A 20,245-nucleotide genomic window follows, 5' to 3' on the forward strand; every position below is an offset into this window, starting at 1 on the left:
AGACAACATGGTGGCGGATGTCATGACAAAACCAGCCTCCAGAGTTAAGCTGAGGAAATTTGCTGGAGTCATGTTTGGTGTGTAAAATGTTGACACTTGACATTGTCATGTTTTTGTTTTGTTTTGCTTTGTTTATTTGAATTATGTAAACTCTGTACAGTATCCATGTCATTCATAAGTGGGAGTGTTGAGAGTGGTTTAAGTGTATGAATGCATGTAACTGTATTTGTCCATGGGGAGGCGCTGTTGCGCTGGATGTGGTCATGTGTCGCGTGGCCTGAAGGGAAAAACACTGCATTTTTTCTCTCTCTCTTGTACCTGGCTCTCACGGAGGGCAACATGTTCTTGGGCACCGAAATAAAGTATGCCGGTTGGCTGAAGAGACACCGTTCTTCTATAGAATTATTATTCCGCTGTAGTAGGCAGTGAAGCCTACCAGTTAACAGCTAGGCACGAAGCAGTTTGACTTGCGTCGCGCTGCACAGAGGCGCTCCTAATGTAAATGATTATTGATTTATGAATTAATTGATAAGTGGCTTATTTTTTTTGCATGTTGATTTTTTTTTTTGGCCTGGCGGCCCGCCAGGCCTGTACAATGGTAGGGGAAACATTGACACTCACATTCACACCTACGGGCAATTTAGAATCACCAATGAACCTATCCCCATCCTGCATGTCTTTGGACTGTGGGAGGAAGCCGGAGAACCCGGAGAGAACCCACGCTTACACGGGGAGAACATGCAAACTCCACACAGAAGGAACCCGGGGCCAACCCGGGGATCGAACCCGGGACCCTCTTGCTGTGAGGCGAGAGTGGATTTTTATTACCTTTCCTTTGAATCACATTAGATATTATCTAAACAATATTCTCCGACATTTTCAACATTTCATATCGCGGACATAATCCGCAACCAGATTCTTTGTGGAGGTAGTGTTTTTGCGAACGGGAGATTTATGAAATGTTTAAGTACATTCCTGTGTTGACATACAGTGGGTACGGAAAGTATTCAGACCCCTTTAAATTTTTCACTCTTTGTTTCATTGCAGCCATTTGCTTAAATCAAAAAAGTTAATTTTATTTCTCATTAATGTACACTCAGCACCCCATCTTGACAGAAAAAAACCAGAAATGTAGAAATGTTTGCAAATTTATTAAAAAAGAAAAACTGAAATATCACATGGTCATAAGTATTCAGACCCTTTGCTCGGTATTGAGTAGAAGCCCCCTTTTGAGCTAGTACAGCCATGAGTCTTCTTGGGAATGATGCAACAAGTTTTTCACACCTGGATTTCGGGATCCTCTGCCATTCTTCCTTGCAGATCCTCTCCAGTTCTGTCAGGTTGGATGGTGGACAGCCATTTTCAGGTCTCTCCAGAGATGCTCAATTGGGTTTAGGTCAGGGCTCTGGCTGGACCAGTCAAGAATGGTCACAGAGTTGTTCTGAAGCCACTCTTTTTTGTTATTTTAGCTGTGTGCTTAGGGTCATTGTCTTGTTGGAAGGTGAACCTTCGGCCCAGTCTGAGGCCCTGAGCACTCTGGAAGAGGTTTTCTTCCAGGATCTCTCTGTACTTGGCCGCATTCATCTTTCCTTCAATTGCAACCAGTCGTCCTGTCCCTGCAGCTGAAAAACACCCCCATAGCATGATGCTGCCACCACCATGTTTCACTGTTGGGATTGTATTGGGCAGGTGATGAGCAGTGCCTGGTTTTCTCCACACATACCGCTTAGAATTAACGCCAAAAAGTTCAATCTTAGTCTCATCAGACCGGAGAATCTTATTTCTCATAGTCTGGGAGTCCTTCATGTGTTTTTTGGCAAACTCTATGCAGGCTTTCATATGTCTTGCACTGAGGAGAGGCTTCCGTTGGGCCACTCTGCCATAAAGCCCCGACTGGTGGAGGGCTGCAGTGATAGTTGACTTTGTGGAACTTTCTCCCATCTCCCTACTGCATCTCTGGAGCTCAGCCACAGTGATCTTTGGGTTCTTCTTTACCTCTCTCACCAAGGCTCTTCTCCCACGATTGCTCAGTTTGGCTGGACGGCCAGGTCTAGGAAGAGTTGTGGTCGTCCCAAACTTCTTCCATTTAATGATTATGGAGGCCACTGTGCTCTTAGGAACCTTGAGTGCTGCAGAAATTCTTTTGTAACCTTGGCCAGATCTGTGCCTTGCCACAATTCTGTCTCTGAGCTCCTTGGGCAGTTCCTTTGACCTCATGATTCTCATTTGCCCTGACATGCACTGTGAGCTGTAAGGTCTTATATAGACAGGTGTGTGCCTTTCCTAATCAAGTCCAATCAGTTCAATTAAACACAGCTGGACTCCAATGAAGGAGCAGAACCATCTCAAGGAGGATCAGAAGAAATGGACAGCATGTGAGTTAAATATGAGTGTCACAGCAAAGGGTCTGACTACTTATGACCATGTGATATTTCAGTTTTTCTTGTTTAATAAATTTGCAAAAATTTCTACATTTCTGTTTTTTTCTGTCAAGATGGGGTGCTGAGTGTACATTAATGAGAAATAAAATTAACTTTTTTGATTTAAGCAAATGGCTGCAATGAAACAAAGAGTGAAACATTTAAAGGGGTCTGAATACTTTCCGTACCCACTGTACCTGCTTATATTTACTGTTTAATATGTGAAATATGATTAAAATCATATGCCTTTGTCAACGTATTTGCGCAATATTCTTATGCTTAATTTTTAACTGAAGTCACTTTCTTTCTCTGCCTGGGGGGATTACTGCCAATGAAAATAATGAATTATTCATTGTGAACTACGGGAGTTGAACCGCTGTCGCCTGCACCATGGGCAGCATTGCTAACCATTACACCACAGTGTCGCGCTCCAAACCTGAAAATGAACACTTATTACCTTTAGATCAATCGACTGTTTCATTCAGTTATACACATTAGATCGGGCAGTAAATGTCTGCCACGCCAACTATCGCTACTTTGCTGCAGTTACGTTGCTCCGCTTTCTCAGGATATGCTCATTTTCTACATAAACACATTTCTCCCCGTTGCCATGGTGAATCGTAGTATCGGAGCTCCATTGATGATGGCTTTGTAGAGTTGGCAGGCACGCGCGTAACTCAGAGTTTACATACTCAGAGTTGACTGAACTAATTCAAAACCACTGTTCTGAAACTGAAAACTCAGAGTTGCCCATCTCAGAGTTGATCAACTCAGAGTTCAGGGTTAGGTTCAGAGTTTGTTGAACCTGCTTTGTGAAACGGGCCCCTGAACTACAATAATCTGTGTTGGTGCTTGTTTAGATAATTTCCTTTTATTGTAAAGTTCCCTGTCTCTTGTATCCTGTGGATCCTTCACTGCCCAACTTATCCCAAGAATCATTACATGTTGGTGACAATTGAATTTCAACCAACCAACCAACAAAACCAACCCACCCACCCACCCTCCAACCAACCAATCAACCAACCAGCCAACCTACCTACCTACCTACCTACCTAAAAAGAATACAAATAATTTCATGAGATGGAAAGACTTTATATTAAAATTAAGAAATGTATACATTACAAGACGGACAAATTGGATGGAATAAAGAATGTGCTTGGCGGTTTTCCCTGTTCACCCTCATTGATCAAAATGAAATTTACTTTTCTTTCGCTGTCCACTTTGATAACTGTGGAAAACTAAATGCAAATTGCAAAATGCTGTATAAAGACCTCTTCGTATTCTCTTTCTCATTATCTCATTATCTTATCAGTCTGCTCTTGTCTGAACTACGACCTGGAGTCGTGACGTGCTTGGAATAATCAAGTTGGGGTTCAGCACCTTTGACGGCAGCAGGTTGACCTCCACGATGTAAAGACCTCCCATACGAGAGACTGCGATCCCTACGATCTTCTCCAGCAGGAAGAGCAAACCAGGAAACACAAACCATTTCCAGAAGTTTGCACAGTGGACCATCAGCAGAGACCAGACCCAGACGTATGACAGGTGAGACCAGTAAAACACCTGAGGACACACAAGACACATAGTCTGAGACCAGAAGAATCATCTGGAACACTTGTATCAAGAAGTGCAACATGGAGTTTGCAGCTCCAGATCAGAGATGGGAGAATGAAACAATGAGAAGATTAGGGCAATAATTGAGGACAGACACCAGAGGGAGCCAGTCACACACCTGAATGTGGGCTGGACTCAACAACACCAGTAACAACAGGTTGTTTATGTGTTGAATACAGAAATAATCAAGCAATAAGGACTGTTTATGGATTTACTTACATTCAAGCACTGTGTTACTCACAACGCTCTTGAATGCAAACATTTTAAGTGTAGAAATAAAAAAACACAGTCAAAGTACTTTTAGGTGTAAGCATCGTAGATTGTATATAAGCAGTGGATGTAGTCATCGTGACGTCTCCCATTGGTTTGTGGAGTGAACGGAATTGACCATATATGGATTGTGGAGGAGTGATGGGTGGATGGAGAGCGGCACCCAGAGCAGCAACCTTACTGCAGCTGGCTTCTGGTGTGAAGCTGTTCGAGGTCAATTCTACAGCTGTGTTGAAGTCATAGTAGCGACCTGTCAATCACAAGGCAGCCCCGCCTTAAGGCATACCCTTCTATATGATCCGTTTGACTCTAAATGGACCACCATTTATTAAATGAGCATCATACTGTATTAAAGAAGACTTGAAACTCGCCTCCTGATGGCCAGCAGAGAGAATGCAAGTTTAAGGCATTTCAGTGTTGGCTTCACTTTTCAGAACTGGAGGTTGCCACCTGCTACAGACCATACATGTTGGAGAAAGTGAACAGCAAATGATGAGGCGAATCACCACCGCATTTTCAGAATCTGTCCAAAGATACAAGTGTTTTGAGAAACAAATTGAAGAATTAAAAGGCACTTCAGCAGTGGCTTCACTTTTCAGAGCCGGAGGATGCTGCCTGTCGGGGCGTGTAGTCTGTCATGTCTCTCGGCCAAGTCACGACAAGACTTTATGACTCTATAATCACCTAATTCGACGTATGTAGTCTGAAGCAGGGATTAAGTCCATTGTGAACAGGATGGATGATGATAATCAGACATGCAGATACCCGTAAATACCATGAGTCGGTTGACATGAACACACACACTGGTCTTCCTCCTGTCACCTCAAAGTGTCCGCTGCGTCGTACGAAGGTACTGGAGCAGAGCACCATGAGGCAGATCGCCACCTGCAGCACAATGCCGGTCACCGAGGCGGTCCCCTTCACCCACCCGATACCCGGCCGCGTGGTCAGCAGGTACTCCCACAGCCGGTACTTGCTGCTCTCTGACAGCTGCACTGAAACACACAGCGTCAACACATTTTACCACTCACTGCTCACATTCATGTGTTCATAGAGAAGGTTTGCTTTTTAGTTGTTCTTCATCTCACAGGATAGTATTCAGGAGCAAAGCATTATCAATCCTGAAATAACTGATATTTGCAGTCCCACATGACATGAAATAAAAGTTAGTACCGAAGTTTAAGATGTGCGCGGTGGTGTGCACCAGCGTGTAGCAGAGGATGGCGTAGCCCACGATCTGATGCAGCAGGATGTTCTGGTCCAGAGGTAAGACCCTCACCACCCACGTTGCCCGCAGCCAGGTCAGGAAGCGACGCAGCATCAGCACCTGTAGGCCCAGACCAATTGCTCACTTAGGTCTGTCTGCAAGATGACAACATTTAAAATGCTTGTTTTCTGAATGGAGTCTGGTTGTTGGGTGCTAGGCTATGCTAACATTGTAGCTGTTCCATCAACACTCCAAATAAGGTCATCTAGACATAAATACGGCAGGGGCCTTGTTGTTTGTACCATAGACAGTCTCTGGTTTGTTACGCAGATGACACCCAGCTGTTCCTCTCTTTTCCACCAACCTCTGATACCCACATTGCAACTCGCATCTCGGAATGTCTGGCAGACAGCTCTGTCTGGACAACTGCACATCACCTCAAGCTTAACCTGAATAAAACCGAACTCCTCTTCATCCCAGGGAAAGACTACCCTCGCATGGACCTGTCGGTCACTGTCGAGGGCATCACCGTATTGCCTTCCTCAACTGCAAGGAACCTGGGTGTAATCCTCAATGACCAACTATCCTGCTGTGGCCCGATCCTGCAGATTTGCCCTCTACAATATCCTCACAAAGGATGCAACGCAACTCCTGGTCCAAACACTGGTCATCTCCCGCCTTGACTACTGCAACTCTCTCCTGGCCGGACTCCCGGCGTCTGCGATTAAACCATTGCAGCGTATCCAGAACACTGCAGCACGCCTTGTCTTCAATCTACCCAAATTCTCCCATGTGACCCCCCTCCTCTGTGACCTCCACTGGCTCCCTGTTGCAGCACGCATCCAATTCAAGACGATGGCACTGGCCTTCAAGGCCATCAATGGGACCATCTACCTTCAAACACTGGTCAAACCTCATGCCCCGATGCGAGCACTTCGCTCCTCTACTTCAGCTGGCCGGCTAGTACCACCATCGCTGAAATCAAACAAATGTCGCTCAGCAAAGTCCCGACTCTTCTCTGTTCTGGTCCTCAGTGGTGGAACGAAATCCCGACCAATGTCAGGACAGCAGAGTCACTTGCCATCTTCCACAAAAGACCCACTTCCACCCCCACCCCCCAAATAAGCACTTCTATGTTCTTACCTGCAGCACTTTGATCATAGAACTGTTGTACACATTCTTGACATGCACATTTTTCACTAGAGTTGAAATATTTCAACTTGTGCAAATATGTGTATGTCATGTATGCGTCTCATTAGCATCATGTCATATACGCCCAGAACAAATTTGGGTCTGTTTGGGCCTTTGCATGAGCTTTGTATGCAATCACGCCACATGAAAAGGTGGCTTCAGCATAAGTCTTGACGGTCTCAGTCCCTTGTCTCTGGTCATACCATGATGAAGGTGCAGTTGAAGTTGAGACACTGTCCACAGCCCTTGGCCACCATGAACCAGCCCCCTCCGTTGCGATGCTGCAGCATGGCCACGATGAACAGCAGTAGGCTGAGGCAAGTGTACAGACACAGGAAGAGCAACTTCCTGCTGTTGTTGAGCCAGTAGGCTCGCGTCAGGTAGCGAGGAGCCTGGCGCCTCTTCTGGTCTACCTCAGGAGGCTTCAGCCAGTTAGCAGCACTAACGAAGTGGAGACAGGAGGATTCAGTTCAGCTTTTATTCTTTTAGCCTGCAAGTACCTTATTTGTAATCACTTTTAATAATTAAGTCTACAGTATATACACTCAACAAAAATATAAACGCAACACTTTTGTTTTTGCTCCCATTTTTCATGAGATGGACTTAAAGATCTAAAATTCATTCCAGATACACAATATTACCATTTCTCTCAAACATTGTTCACAAATCAGTCTAAATGTGTGATAGTGAGCACTTCTGCTTTGCTGAGATAATCCATCCCACCTCACAGGTGTGCCACATCAAGATGCTGATCTGACATCATGATTAGTGCACAGGTGTGCCTTAGACTGTCCACAATAAAAGGCCACCCTGAAATGTGCATTTTTTTGCTTTATTGGGGGTCTGGGGACTCAGAACCAGTCAGTATCTGGTGTGACCACCATTTGCCTCATGCAGTGCAACACATCTTCTTCGCATAGAGTTTATCAGATTGTCAATTGTGGCCTGTGGAATGTTGGTCCACTCCTCTTCAATGGCTGTGCGAAGTTGCTGGATATTAGTGGGAACTGGTACACGCTGTTGTATACGCCGGTCAAGCACATCCCAAACATGCTCAATGGGTGACATGTCCGGTGAGTATGCTGGCCATGCAAGAACTGGGACATTTTCAGCTTCCAAGAATTGTGTACAGATCCTTGCAACATGGGGCCGTGCACTATCTTGCTGAAACATGAGGTGATGTTCATGGATGTATGGCACAACAATGGGCCTCAGGATCTCATCACGGTATCTCTGTGCATTCAAAATGCCAACAATAAAATGCACCTGTGTTCTTCGTCCATAACAGATGCCTGCCCATACCATAACCCCACCACCACCATGGGCCACTCGATCCACAACATTGACATCAGCAAAGCGCTCACCCACACGACGCCACACACGCTGTCTGCCATCTGCCCTGAACAATGTAAACCGAGATTCATCCGTGAAGAGAACACCTCTCCAACGTGCCAGACGCCATCGAATGTGAGCATTTGCCCACTCAAGTCTGTTACGGCGACGAGCTGGAGTCAGGTCAAGACCCCGATGAGGACGACAAGCATGCAGTTGAGCTTCCCTGAGACGGTTTCTGACAGTTTGTGCAGAAATTGTTTGGTTATGCAAACCAATTGTTTCAGCAGCTGTCTGAGTGGCTGGTCTCAGACGATCTTGGAGGTGAACCTGCTGGATGTGGAGGTCCTGGGCTGGTGTGGTTACACGTGGTCTGCGGTTGTGAGGCCGGTTGGATGTACTGCCATATTCTCTGAAACGCCTTTGGAGACGGCTTATGGTGGAGAAATGAACATTCAATGCACGAGCAACAGATCTGGTTGACATTCCTGCTGTCAGCATGCCAATTGCACGCTCCCTCAATGCTTGTGGCATCTGTGGCATTTTGCTGTGAGACAAAACTGCACATTTCAGAGTGGCCTTTTATTGTGGGCAGTATAAGGTACACCTGTGCACTAATCATGATGTCAGATCAGCATCTTGATGTGGCACACCTGTGAGGTGGGATGGATTATCTCAGCAAAGCAGAAGTGCTCACTATCACACATTTAGACAGATTTGTGAACAATGTTTGAGAGAAATGGTAATATTGTGTATCTGGAATGAATTTTAGATCTTTAAGTCCATCTCATGAAAAATGGGAGCAAAAACAAAAGTGTTGCGTTTATATTTTTGTTGAGTGTATGAAAATCACGGTTTCTTATAGTCCAAGGTGACTTCTTTAGATTCCAACATTTGAGATATAAGTCACCAATTTATATCTCAAATCCATCAGTATCTAACAGCTCCATTTACTGACATTATACAGATTAAACTTTCGATGGTATAACGGCATAATATCCCAACAATGGAAATGAAACAAATACACACATGCATCTGTAAAATAAAAAAGGAATTGTAGAACCTCACTCAGAAAAGGGAGTCTGGGAGTCCCAGACCTGGGACGGAGGCTTGCCAGCGAGTGGACGGGCCCATGGAGATTGACTGGGCACACCCCGAAAAAACAACAACATGGAACTGACACCTGGCGGGCCTACCACTCACAGGGATAGGCATTGGAGTCGCTGCATGGTGAGCCAGACAGGGACTGAAGTGTTCCAACCCCTGGCATTGCAGACTGGCTCAAGGGATGTGGAACTGTGGCAGGGAAGGAACTGGAGCTGGAGCTGGTGCAGCACCAACTAGATAAAGCTGAGCTAACCTCACATAGCACTGGTTGTGGAACCAAACTCCTGGAGAGGGGCTGGCCTCTGGCCTTTGGTGGAGTTTTTGTGGAGGCAGATTGAGAGGCGCCAGGTGGGTGTGGGGATACTTCCCCTGGGGGGTGAGAGGGTTGCCTCCTTGGACTGTAAGGTGCTGAGAGGAAGTGTCAGACTGTTGTTTTTGCTTATGCACCAAGTAGCAGCTCAGAGTATCTGGTCTTATTGGAGTCTGTGTGGCATCACGGAAAGGTTGCCAACTGGGGACTCTATAGTTCTGCTGGGGGACTGGGGCAATGATGGTTGAGTGGTGCTTTGTTGTTGGACTTCTGTACTACTCTTGGATTCGCCATAGTTCATAAGTGAACTTGGTACCAGAACACCCTAGACCAAAGATCATGACAGACCTCGTGGTCGTCCAACAAAATGCCTCCAAATCCAAATATTGCAATTGCTTAATTTTCTTCTTCTTAAAATGTATCATTAGAAGTGTGTGGCTGTTTCCTGGATCTACAGAATCCACTGCTTGAATCCACATTTGTTCACCTTGTTGATCAAAACCGTGTTTTTATGTGGTTTGCAACGCGTCTCGGTGTGATCGGGCTCTAAGTGCAGACAGTGAACGTTGGTGTTGTCTGACCTGATGGTGAGGTTCTCCATCACCTCTGGGAAGTTCTCCAGCTCAGCTTTGAGCTCCTCAAAGGTGATGGAGCCACTGTTGTCTTTGTCGGCCGACTCGAACAGCGCCAGCGTCAAGTCGTCCAGCTTCTCCTCCGGTAGAGAGATGGCGCTCTCGCGCAGACATGACTTCAGAACTGTTCGCAACTCGTCTGGATCGATTGAACCGCTGCCTGCAAGAAAATGCTACTTCTGTTAACTGAAAGAGGACAGTTGAGATGGATTGTCTGTTGGAGTTTTTATCAGCACAACAAGAAGAAACAGTGCATCTGTTTGCAATGGTGGATGTTCATGAAGAAGAACAACAGTCAGGCTCATTGATGTGTTTTAATGGAGCTCTTTGAAAAGAAGAAGAAGAGGATCAGGATCACTGACCGTCCACATCGTAGACCTGGAACAGGAACTTGAGCTTGTCCGTCTCGCTGCCGTGGATCAGGAGGTCCAGAGCTTTCAGCAGCTCGTCCAGACTGATGGAGCCGCTGCCGTCGGAGTCGAACAGCGCAAAGAAACGCTCAGCGAAGAAAGACTGCAGAGAAAAGTGTTCTTCTTCTTAGTGTCAGCCATTCATCCAGGACTGTACTGGTCTATACTTTTACTGTTGATACTTCAGTAAGACTTGTACTTGTAGTACATTTACTATTAACACTTTAATAGGACTTTTCATACAGGACTTTACTTGTAGTATTTTCACTTTTGATACTTTAACTGTTGATACTTCAGTAGGACTTTTACTTGTAGTACTTTTACTGTTGATACTCCAGCAGGACTTTTCATACAGAACCTTTACTTGTAGTATTTTCACTTTTGATACTTTTTACTGTTGATACTTCAGTACACTCTTAGAAATAAAAGTGCTAAGTAGAACCATATAAGGTTCTTCAGCTTGTCCTCATAGGAGAACCCTTTTTGGCTCCAGGTAGAACCTTTTATAAAGGTTCCACCTGGAACCCTTTTAGAGGGTTTTACCGAGAACCCCACATAAAGGGTTATACCTAGAACTGTGTGTGTAAGGTTCCATCCAGAACCCTCCATGAGAGGTTCTACAAAGAACCCATACTGGGGGTTCCACCAAGAACCCTTTCATTTTCCAAGGGTTTCATCTAGAACCCAAACAGGGAGTTCCACCCAGAACCCCTCATTAGAGGTTCTACAAAGAACTCACGCAGGGAGTTCCACTAAGAACCCTTTCATATTTCAAGAGTTTCATCTAGAACCTGCACAGGGAGTTCCACTAAGAACCCTTTCGTATTTCAAGGGTTTCATCTTGAACCCACAAAAGGAGTTCCACTAAGAACCCTTTCATATTTCAAGGGTTTCATCTTGAACCCACACAAGGAGTTCCACTAAGAACCCTTTCGTATTTCAAGGGTTTCATCTAGAACCCACGCAGGGAGTTCCACTAAGAACCCTTTCATGTTTCAAGGGTTTCATCTAGAACCCACACAGGGAGTTCTACTAAGAACCCTTTCATGTTTCAAGGGTTTCATCTAGACCTCACACAGGGGGTTCTAAAAACATCCCTTTTCAAAGGTTTTCACAAATAACTGTCTTGTCTTCTGAGGGTTCTATAAAGAACCATATTGTATTCTACAGATCAGTTTAGTTCATATCTTATCATGTTGACATTGAACAAACATTCAAAACATTTTAATGAGAAAAACATTTATTTAAAGATAGTCCAACAGAACAGGCTGTGTAGGTCCCAGGGGAGAACAGGTCAAAAGTCAGCATAGGTCCAGTGGAATCAGCAACATGACAGGCCAGACACATCATGCTGTCCTCAGGAGGTGAATTTGTGTAATCTCCAGCAACGGTGACATGGTAGAAAGGGGAGACAAAAAAGAGTTTTAGTTCCATCAATCCAAGGTGCACTTACTGTGCCTTATTGTAAGCTATCTACAAACAATAAAATAATGCATGGTCCAATGAAAGGAATCAGAGTACATGCTGTACGAAATAATTGTGACAGTGGAACATAATCATGAGAAAGTGAGGGAACCCCACAAAGTTTTCACATTGATTTAAATAATGTTGAAATACTTTTCAGTGTTATGTAACAAGTACTCAAAATGTTAGGTATTGTAACAAAAATGGAAATCTCAGCAAAACCCTCTTTTTCAAGCCAATGGCACACTTCGGCTTTCGTCCAAGCTGTGTAAGTCATTTCTACAAGAAAACAAACAAACAAGCAAAAGACAAAAAACAACAAGAAACAAATGCTTAGTCCACCTTTCACCATAAAAGTCCTCAGCTAAGGTCGAGCATGCTGAAATAAGATATTATACAGGGTTGCCAACTCTCACGCTCCTGGCATGACACTCACGCTTTCACCATCACTCTCACGCTGTCACGGCAAGCGTGAGTGTCACGCCGGGAGCGTGAAAGTTGGTAACCCTGTATTATATTTAGCTCACCTTGATTCTCTGAAGTTTCTTCTGTTCTGTTCTCTCTCTTCTGTTCTTCTTTGTTCTGTTCTGTTCTGTTCACAGTAATCACTATTGGTATGTCACACCTGGTTTGTAGAGGAGGAAGACCAGACAATATGGTGCAATCCATGGGGCAACCAGCTCTTAACTCACACATGACAGCCACCATGGGGCCAGCTCCCAGGCCCAACACACCAAACTTCGCCCTTTCTCCTGGGAGATCAAGGTTCAATTCCTGGCATCAACAAACCCTGATTCAGTAGCCCCAAAGTCAGTGTTACAAATGATTTTTGCATCAGTTAAGGCTTGGCCTCTGACATCAAAGACCTTCCTCTATCACTGAACTTATGTGCAGCTTTACAACTTGACTAAGCCAGTCAGCAGGGTACAGCAGCCATGGGATGAGGCCGATCATGGAAAAGTATGAGGAGACAAATACATGAGTAAAATTTTCTGTAAAATAAGTAATATTTTTCAAATTGTCTGTCACTAATCCACACATCACCTCAGTAGGCATTTACATGGTCACTCTGCATCAACCAGGCCTTGAACTCACAACCTAAAACTGTATCCCTAGATCACGTGACTTGTAACCAACTTTCAAAAGCTTTTGTCCAGTGAGTAGTATAGCTCACTTAGATGCCCCAGAAAGAGGGGTTATATCCTTGCTGTAGGGACCCAGGGTTCAATTCCCCTGGCTGTTTCTTTGCTGTGTGTCAATTTCCCCCTGAAGAAGGGAGTAGTGCAGGGGTGCCCAACTGGAGAGCCCCTGTCCTGCATGTTTTAGGTTTCTCCCGGCTCTTACACACCTGATTCTAATGACGTGCTCGTTATCAAGCAACTGAAGCTTGTCACAGGTTTGAAAATCGTTCGAATCAGGTGTGTTAGAGCAGGGAGAAACCTAAAACATGCAGGATAGGGGCTCTTCAGGACTGGGGTTGGGCACCCCTGGAGTAGTGTAACTAAACTTTAAAAAATAAACACAATTATAGCTGCTGCGCAGCGATGGGTCGGGTCCGGGCTATTTTTGACAAATGTAGGCAATTCTGAGCAACAAACAGGAGAATAGGAAGGCAAGACAGTTGACATAATGTTAATTTTGCACCAGTTGAGGCTGAAATCCACAATTACTGGAACCAAAGACCATTGTCTATCGCACTGAGCTAATTGACAAGTGGCAACTCAACTGTGGCTTCACAAATTGAGTAAGCCATTCACTGTCGCGCAGGCAGATTTGAAACCACTGTAAAAAAAAAATCATTTTTTGAGGTAAAATTCTGATAGGTTTTTGTCATCATCTACCATAACTCTAAAATTTTGTACATTTGTTTCACAAAAACTACCAGGTATTCTGATGCATTACCATTATCACCCTTGCTGGGGCTTGATCCCACATCATCTGGCACCAAGAACCAGCTCCTAGCCAACTGAGCTAATTGTCTGGAAGTGCAATCAGCAAGGTATGATATCTATCAGGAATGGAACCTGTGACCTAAAAGCAGAAGTCACACATTGTACAGACAGAGCTAAACAGACACATGATCAGCTCCCTCTGTTTGACCACTGACATGAAGGAACTGTCAACCTGGCTGTGCGAGTGAGTGTGGCGAGTCAGATCTACACATTCTGCTGGATAGCTCAGTGGGTAATAGTACAGACTTAGATTTGGAGGTTGGGGGTTAAAATCCTAGTCACAGCTAATCTTTGCCTGGGTCAACAAGATTGGCTGATGAAGGTCTTGCTTTCTTATAATTAATGGTTGTGAAAATAAATTGGTAACAGAACATTTCAGTTATAGGACTGCCATTATTTGTATGTCTGATCAGAATGTGTAAGGTAATAGACTAGTATGGTGGACCTGATGACTCCACCCAGCTAGCAGGTTAGCTCAGTCACTAATGCCAGTGACTTTAGACTGAGTGGCAGGTGTTCAAATCCCAAGATGGGCAATTATGTTACAGTTTGATCAACAGGATGTGGAGAAGATGAAAAAAACAAATAAACAAAAAAAAAATGGATATGAAAAGTTTTTGTATCAGTAGTCACAAGGAATTGTATTTTGCACCATTATTGGTAAGTGTTATCAGGAAGTATGTCCCTGGTGACACAGGATCCATGCTTTCAACAATCCCTGAAGAACTCTTTCTTCCAAAAACAGTTCTCTGGATCAAAATAGTTCTTACTGGAATCCTTAGTCTTACCAAGAACCCTTTTAAAACCCTTTATTCAGGAAAGGGGTTTTAAAGGGTTCTCTGGATCACATTTTTTTTTACTGGAACCATTAGTGTTACCAAGAACCCTTGAAAAACCCTTTCTTCTGGAAAGGGTTTTTCAGAAGCAAATGGTTCCAGGTAGAACCTCAGCCCTTGTAGAAGAACCCTATTGGAACCCTTATTTCTAAGAGTGTAGGACTTTTAATGACATGTCCTACTTGTAGTACTTTTACTGTTGATACTTTAGTAGGACTTGTACTTAAACCATTGATACTTCAATAGGAGTTGTACTTGTAGTACTTTTACTGTTGATACTGCAGTAGGACTTTTACTTTCAGTAGCCTACTTTTACTTTTGATACTTCAGTAGGACATTTACTCGAAGTACTTTTACTGTTGATACTGCAGTAGGACTTTTACTTGCAGTACTTTTTACTTTTGATACTTCAGTAGGACATTTACTTTAAGTACTTTTACTGTTGATACTTCAGTAGGACTCTTCATGCAGGACTTGTACTTGTAGTACTTTAAATTTTGATACTTCAGTACGAGTTGTAGTACGTATACTGTTGATACTGCAGTAGGACTTTTCATGCAAGACTTGTACTTGTGGTACTTCTATTAAGTGAAGTATCTGAGTGTTTTTTCTCACCTCTTTGACCTTGAGAGCCGTTTTAAACTCGTCGATGTCGATCTCTTTGTCGTCCCCGGCGATGCTCTCAAACTGTTTGGTGACCCACTCCAGCCAGCGGGCGTCCTCATCCAGACTCATGGTGGATCGCTGTCTCTGCTGCTGCTGGAGGACACAAACACACACACAATGCTGATTTCACGGAGACATGTCCTCATCGGATCAGGACAGGAACAGATCAGAGACAGACTGGTCACAACCAACCTTTACTGTCTCTCTCTTGCTGGAAAGTAACTACAACTTTTTTCAAGTGCTGTTCTTAAGTACAATTATAGTTACCCACTGTACTTCAGTATTCAGATTTAAAGAACCTAAGATGATCCCATAAAACACCATGTTGAAATAAATCCATCAGTATAATATATAAAAACACAGACAGCTTAATATATCATTTAAATCACTTTATCATTTATACATTTGCAGATTCTACTTATGCACGTATGTAATGCAGGACTTTCACTTGTTAGAGTATTTTTAAAGTGTGTGTTTCTTCTTTACATCTGCATGTTCAGCCTGATTATGTGGATGAGAGTAGACAACAAGACATGAGGTTCAGTCTGCAAACCGACACCGAGCCTTCTGGCTGAACCGGCACATCTACATGAAAGCCACACAATATCAACAATTCAAAACGGTTTCTGCATTGTTTTACATTTTTCTTGATAAATGGCTGAAACAATTAATTAATGATCAAAATAGTATAAAATAGTGCGTGTCGAGTGGTGGCACAAACGTATTAATGGATTTAATCCAGGTCAACATTTAGTTTATTTTTTTCTGGTTTGGTTTTATATGTACGAGACTGTAAAGTCCGGTTGCTGAGTGATTATTATTATTTTTCTTTTTACCATTATTATTGTGTTTTATTTTCCATCAGACATTATCCATTCTATTTTGTCTTATTTCTTGATCTTATTCCTATTTTATTATCTCAAGTGTTGTTTATTTTCTGTTTCTATCTTCAGCCAGTAATCTGAGTGTGTAAAGTGCGCGGCTGCTCCTCCGTCCAACCTTCATGAACAGCCGGAGTCCTGCCGACGTCCTGCTGTATTCCAAAAGAGGACACTATTGATGGACTGCAGCAACATTTAGGATGTTGCCATGGAGATGTCAGCCACAGAGAAAGGTAGAAATAACACAGACATTGAAAATCATCAGAGACAACAAACCTTCCCACTCGATGAGGACCACAACAAACACCGAGTTCATCCACAACGGCTTCTGTCCTTCACCGATTTATCAAATATTAATAATGCATGAATTTACCTGCTACATTCCTCTATCTTCGTTTGTGATGAAACACAACATGCTGTTTTTTGTTAAGTTCAGGTTATTTTTTCCAGTTCTAAAGTGAACTAAACTACATTTATTGAAGTATTAAAGTCTGAATTAACATGAGATCAGTTATCAGCTCGACACAGTTTTAACCTCACCATTTCAGAAAGTTGAATTTAAGTCTATACTGTTTTTTTCCCCTAGTTAATACTATAACCTTATTATCATTTGTATTGTTATTATTACATTTAGTATTGTTATGATCATTATTGTCTTTATTTTTTAATCATTATCATTTTTGCATCATTGTTATCATCATTTCTTTCATAATTATTATCATCATTATTACCTTTATTATCATAATTATTATCATTTTTATTGTCATAATAATACAATAATTAATAATGAAAAACAATAAAAACCTCATCTCAAATCATTTTTATTATCATCATCATTATTATGTTGTTATTGTTAGTAGTATTAATTTTATTATTGCCATTATCATTATTGTCATTATTATTATTATCATCATCATCATCATCATTATCATCATCATCATCATCATCCTATTCTTATTTTATGTCTTTTATTATCTCTGATTTTAATCTGCATTCATTCTGTCTATATTCTGGTAAAATACTTTTTCATAATCAGTCTGCTCATTTATTTTCTGCATTCAGTTGGTCAATAAATGATCATCAAATAGTAAAAATGTTAATTAAAGCACAGAAATATGACCCATTAATATTCACTTTACTGGGATAAAAGACCAACAAAAAAAAAAGAAGCAAATTCTTGCATTTATCAAATATTTGGCTTCTCTGCTGAGAAAATGTCTCAAACAATGAGTCGCAGATTAATTTGTTTTCTGGTCAGCTCATCGTTCAGGACTCAAAGATAAAACAGCAAATGGAAGTTTAAAGCGTTTTACCTGCTGCAGTGAAAGCTGCCGTCTCTTGGTGTTTCTGTTCCGTCCTCGGGTGTCTCCTCCTCTTCATCGGCCGTCTGTGTCAGCTGGCTTTGACATGCTGACGCCCACTGATTCATCTCTGTGGATAAACTGGGACAACTGGGACAGCAGCCCACAGAGAAGTCTGCATGAGGACAAACCCTTAACTGAACTGAACCAGACCACAGCAGGACCGCTTTAGAGTTCAGTATTGATTCCACAATATCTTCTTATATCTTTATTCTGCAGATTATTTTCCTGCTTTGTGTTTTAGTTTCTCAAAGGCGACGCCGACCGACCAAATAAAACCTGAAATATTTACTTAATTGAGATAGAAAATAAAGAAAAGCCTCAAATCCTTGAAAAAATACTGAAACAAATCATCAATGACCTAAAACATAACATATGCCACTTTTTTTTAGAATGGATAAAAATAATAAAGACAATATGAACACCATTATTTTTCCATATATGGCCTTTATTCATATATCTTCTTCACATAATCATTTCATTTTAACTTTAATGGTTTTTACTATTGATTAATCAGCAGATTATTTTCCTATATTATATTATAATTTTCTGAGTAAATCGTTAAATCAAATTTTTATTTTTATTTTCTTAGTTAATCGTTAAATCATATTGGATTCTTATTTTCTTAGCAAATCATGTCATCTATGAAATGAAAAATCAAATAAACAAGTGACATCCGGCCTGAGGAAGATCTTTAAAGAATGAAATAAATAATATTTATTGATGATTCTATTATCATTGAATTACATTTCCAACAACCTGCTACTTCATATTTCTATCAATTTTACTGTATTTGGACCAAAGTTAAAGGACAGATTCACATTTCTCAGCCCATGAAGCAAATCTCACATGGCTAGCTGTTTCCCTTTGATTCCAGTCTTTATGCTAAGCTAAGCTAACCAATTGTAAAACTGAAACAATTGAAGACCTGTCGAGCTTTTTCCTGCAAAATGAAAACTATTTAATACTTTATCTGTTCATATTCATATGATTCTAAATGATGTGGAGCTTTTATTGATTTTGAGTAGTAAGCACTTTTTGTTGTTAGTTTCATCATGTTTATGGAGCTAAATGTGTGTTAAAATACAGTTGGTTCCCCAGATTTACAAAAAAGACTTTATTAGAGCACAATACAAAACATAATTCAGGAAATATAAAATGTAAGGCACGCTTGTATGATTTCTTTGTTTCTCTTACGACACTATCAAAGCCACTTCTCGTAGCTCACCTGCCTGAGATGAGAACCTAAACTTCAGTTAATATTACAGAAACAGTTCTGTACTCAAATGAATTAATCTGCCTAAAACATACACAATAAATAACTTAAATTATGTTCACATTTAAAAGCTGGTATACAGTACATCTACACTCCTTCAGAGTTTACGTCATTCTGAAAGTGAGAGTTTAGTTACATAAGTTAAATAAGATCGTTTTTATCTCAAGTTGTTTTATCAAACGTATCTCAGTAAATTTGTCTTCCTCTCTGCAGTGAAGGCTACATTTTAATACTCAGTTATTATTACTGCCAACAAGACGGAGACAGGAAGTCACTTTTTCAGTCACACCGACAAACGTTTAAAATCCTGATCTCATATTAATCATTAATTTGGAGATTTACAGGTTAAAAAATGAAATGACTTATTTTAGTGTGAAACAAGTCGCTGAAATACTGTTGAAACATAGTCTGAAGTGATATGAGCTCGATGAAAAGGCTTTTCTTTAGAGACACACCAGGTGAACAGTAGAAGTGACGGACTCCATCCTGTGGCTTCATTTTGCAGCTCAGCAGAGTGTCACATTGTTCTTGTCATAGATCAGAAATTAAAAAGAATTCATTTTTTTTTTTTACTTAAATTTAACATTATTATAGACGTATATGATGACAATCTCCATGCTCTCTTAAGTTGTTAAAGCAGTTTTGGGGTTGATACCATTTATTTCTCAGATTCGGTGCTAAATTTAAAAAATGTTTACCACTCAAGAATTAAAATGTAAAAGGGCCTAGATTATAATAGAAGTATGATGCTCTACTATGTCTCAATTTCTCTCACTCAAGAATTGAAATTATTAAAAAAGGTTAAGGTTCTGAGAACTTCTGACTTTTGGAGATTTCTGCAGCATTGTTGGGTGACTAGATGTGGAATCTTCTGTTGTCAATATACCAAGGAAAGCCATCCGTCCTCTGGATGTCCTCGGTCTCTAGTTTGTGTTGTAAAGGTCCATGTAATAAACCAACATCATCACACATGAATGAAACTAAACTCACTGGAGTCTCTGCTTTCCATTCAGACCCACTTCATGAATTGAATTGAAGACTGTTTAGGGACCCCAGTATGCAGAAATATTCACATACACCATTTCAGAATATTAGATAATAACACATTTATACTGCTTCCCAAAACGGCACGGCAACGGGTTCTGTTGGAAGCAAGAGCCTCCTCGTTACAGACATGCCCACTCTCCCTTACATAGACACGCCCACTTTAGGCTTCAGACTCGTGGGTCCCTATAGAACCCATTTTCATTCATATATCTTGAGGTCAGAGGTCAAGGGATCCCCATTGAACATTGCCAAGCCAGTTTTCACTCTAT

At 41.8% G+C, this 20,245-nt stretch overlaps 1 protein-coding gene across 1 annotated transcript in view; it reads right to left on the reverse strand.

The window, feature by feature from the left end:
- Positions 1–15,509, reverse strand: part of nox5 (NADPH oxidase, EF-hand calcium binding domain 5) — a 56,832-nt gene extending 41,323 nt beyond the window's left edge. Inside the window, exons 1-7 of the mRNA XM_084018397.1 lie at positions 15,361–15,509; positions 10,446–10,596; positions 10,033–10,243; positions 6,906–7,143; positions 5,478–5,631; positions 5,127–5,299; positions 3,801–3,983 (exon numbers count right to left, since the gene is read on the reverse strand). Of these exons, the coding sequence (XP_083874523.1) occupies positions 3,801–3,983; positions 5,127–5,299; positions 5,478–5,631; positions 6,906–7,143; positions 10,033–10,243; positions 10,446–10,596; positions 15,361–15,480 (1,230 nt within the window). The 5' untranslated portion in view covers positions 15,481–15,509. The remainder of the gene's footprint in view (positions 1–3,800; positions 3,984–5,126; positions 5,300–5,477; positions 5,632–6,905; positions 7,144–10,032; positions 10,244–10,445; positions 10,597–15,360) is intronic.
- Positions 15,510–20,245: the final 4,736 nt, after the last annotated feature.

The sequence above is a fragment of the Eutrigla gurnardus genome (genome assembly GCF_963514095.1).
Source record: "Eutrigla gurnardus genome assembly, chromosome: 9".
Lineage (NCBI taxonomy): Eukaryota > Metazoa > Chordata > Actinopteri > Perciformes > Triglidae > Eutrigla > Eutrigla gurnardus.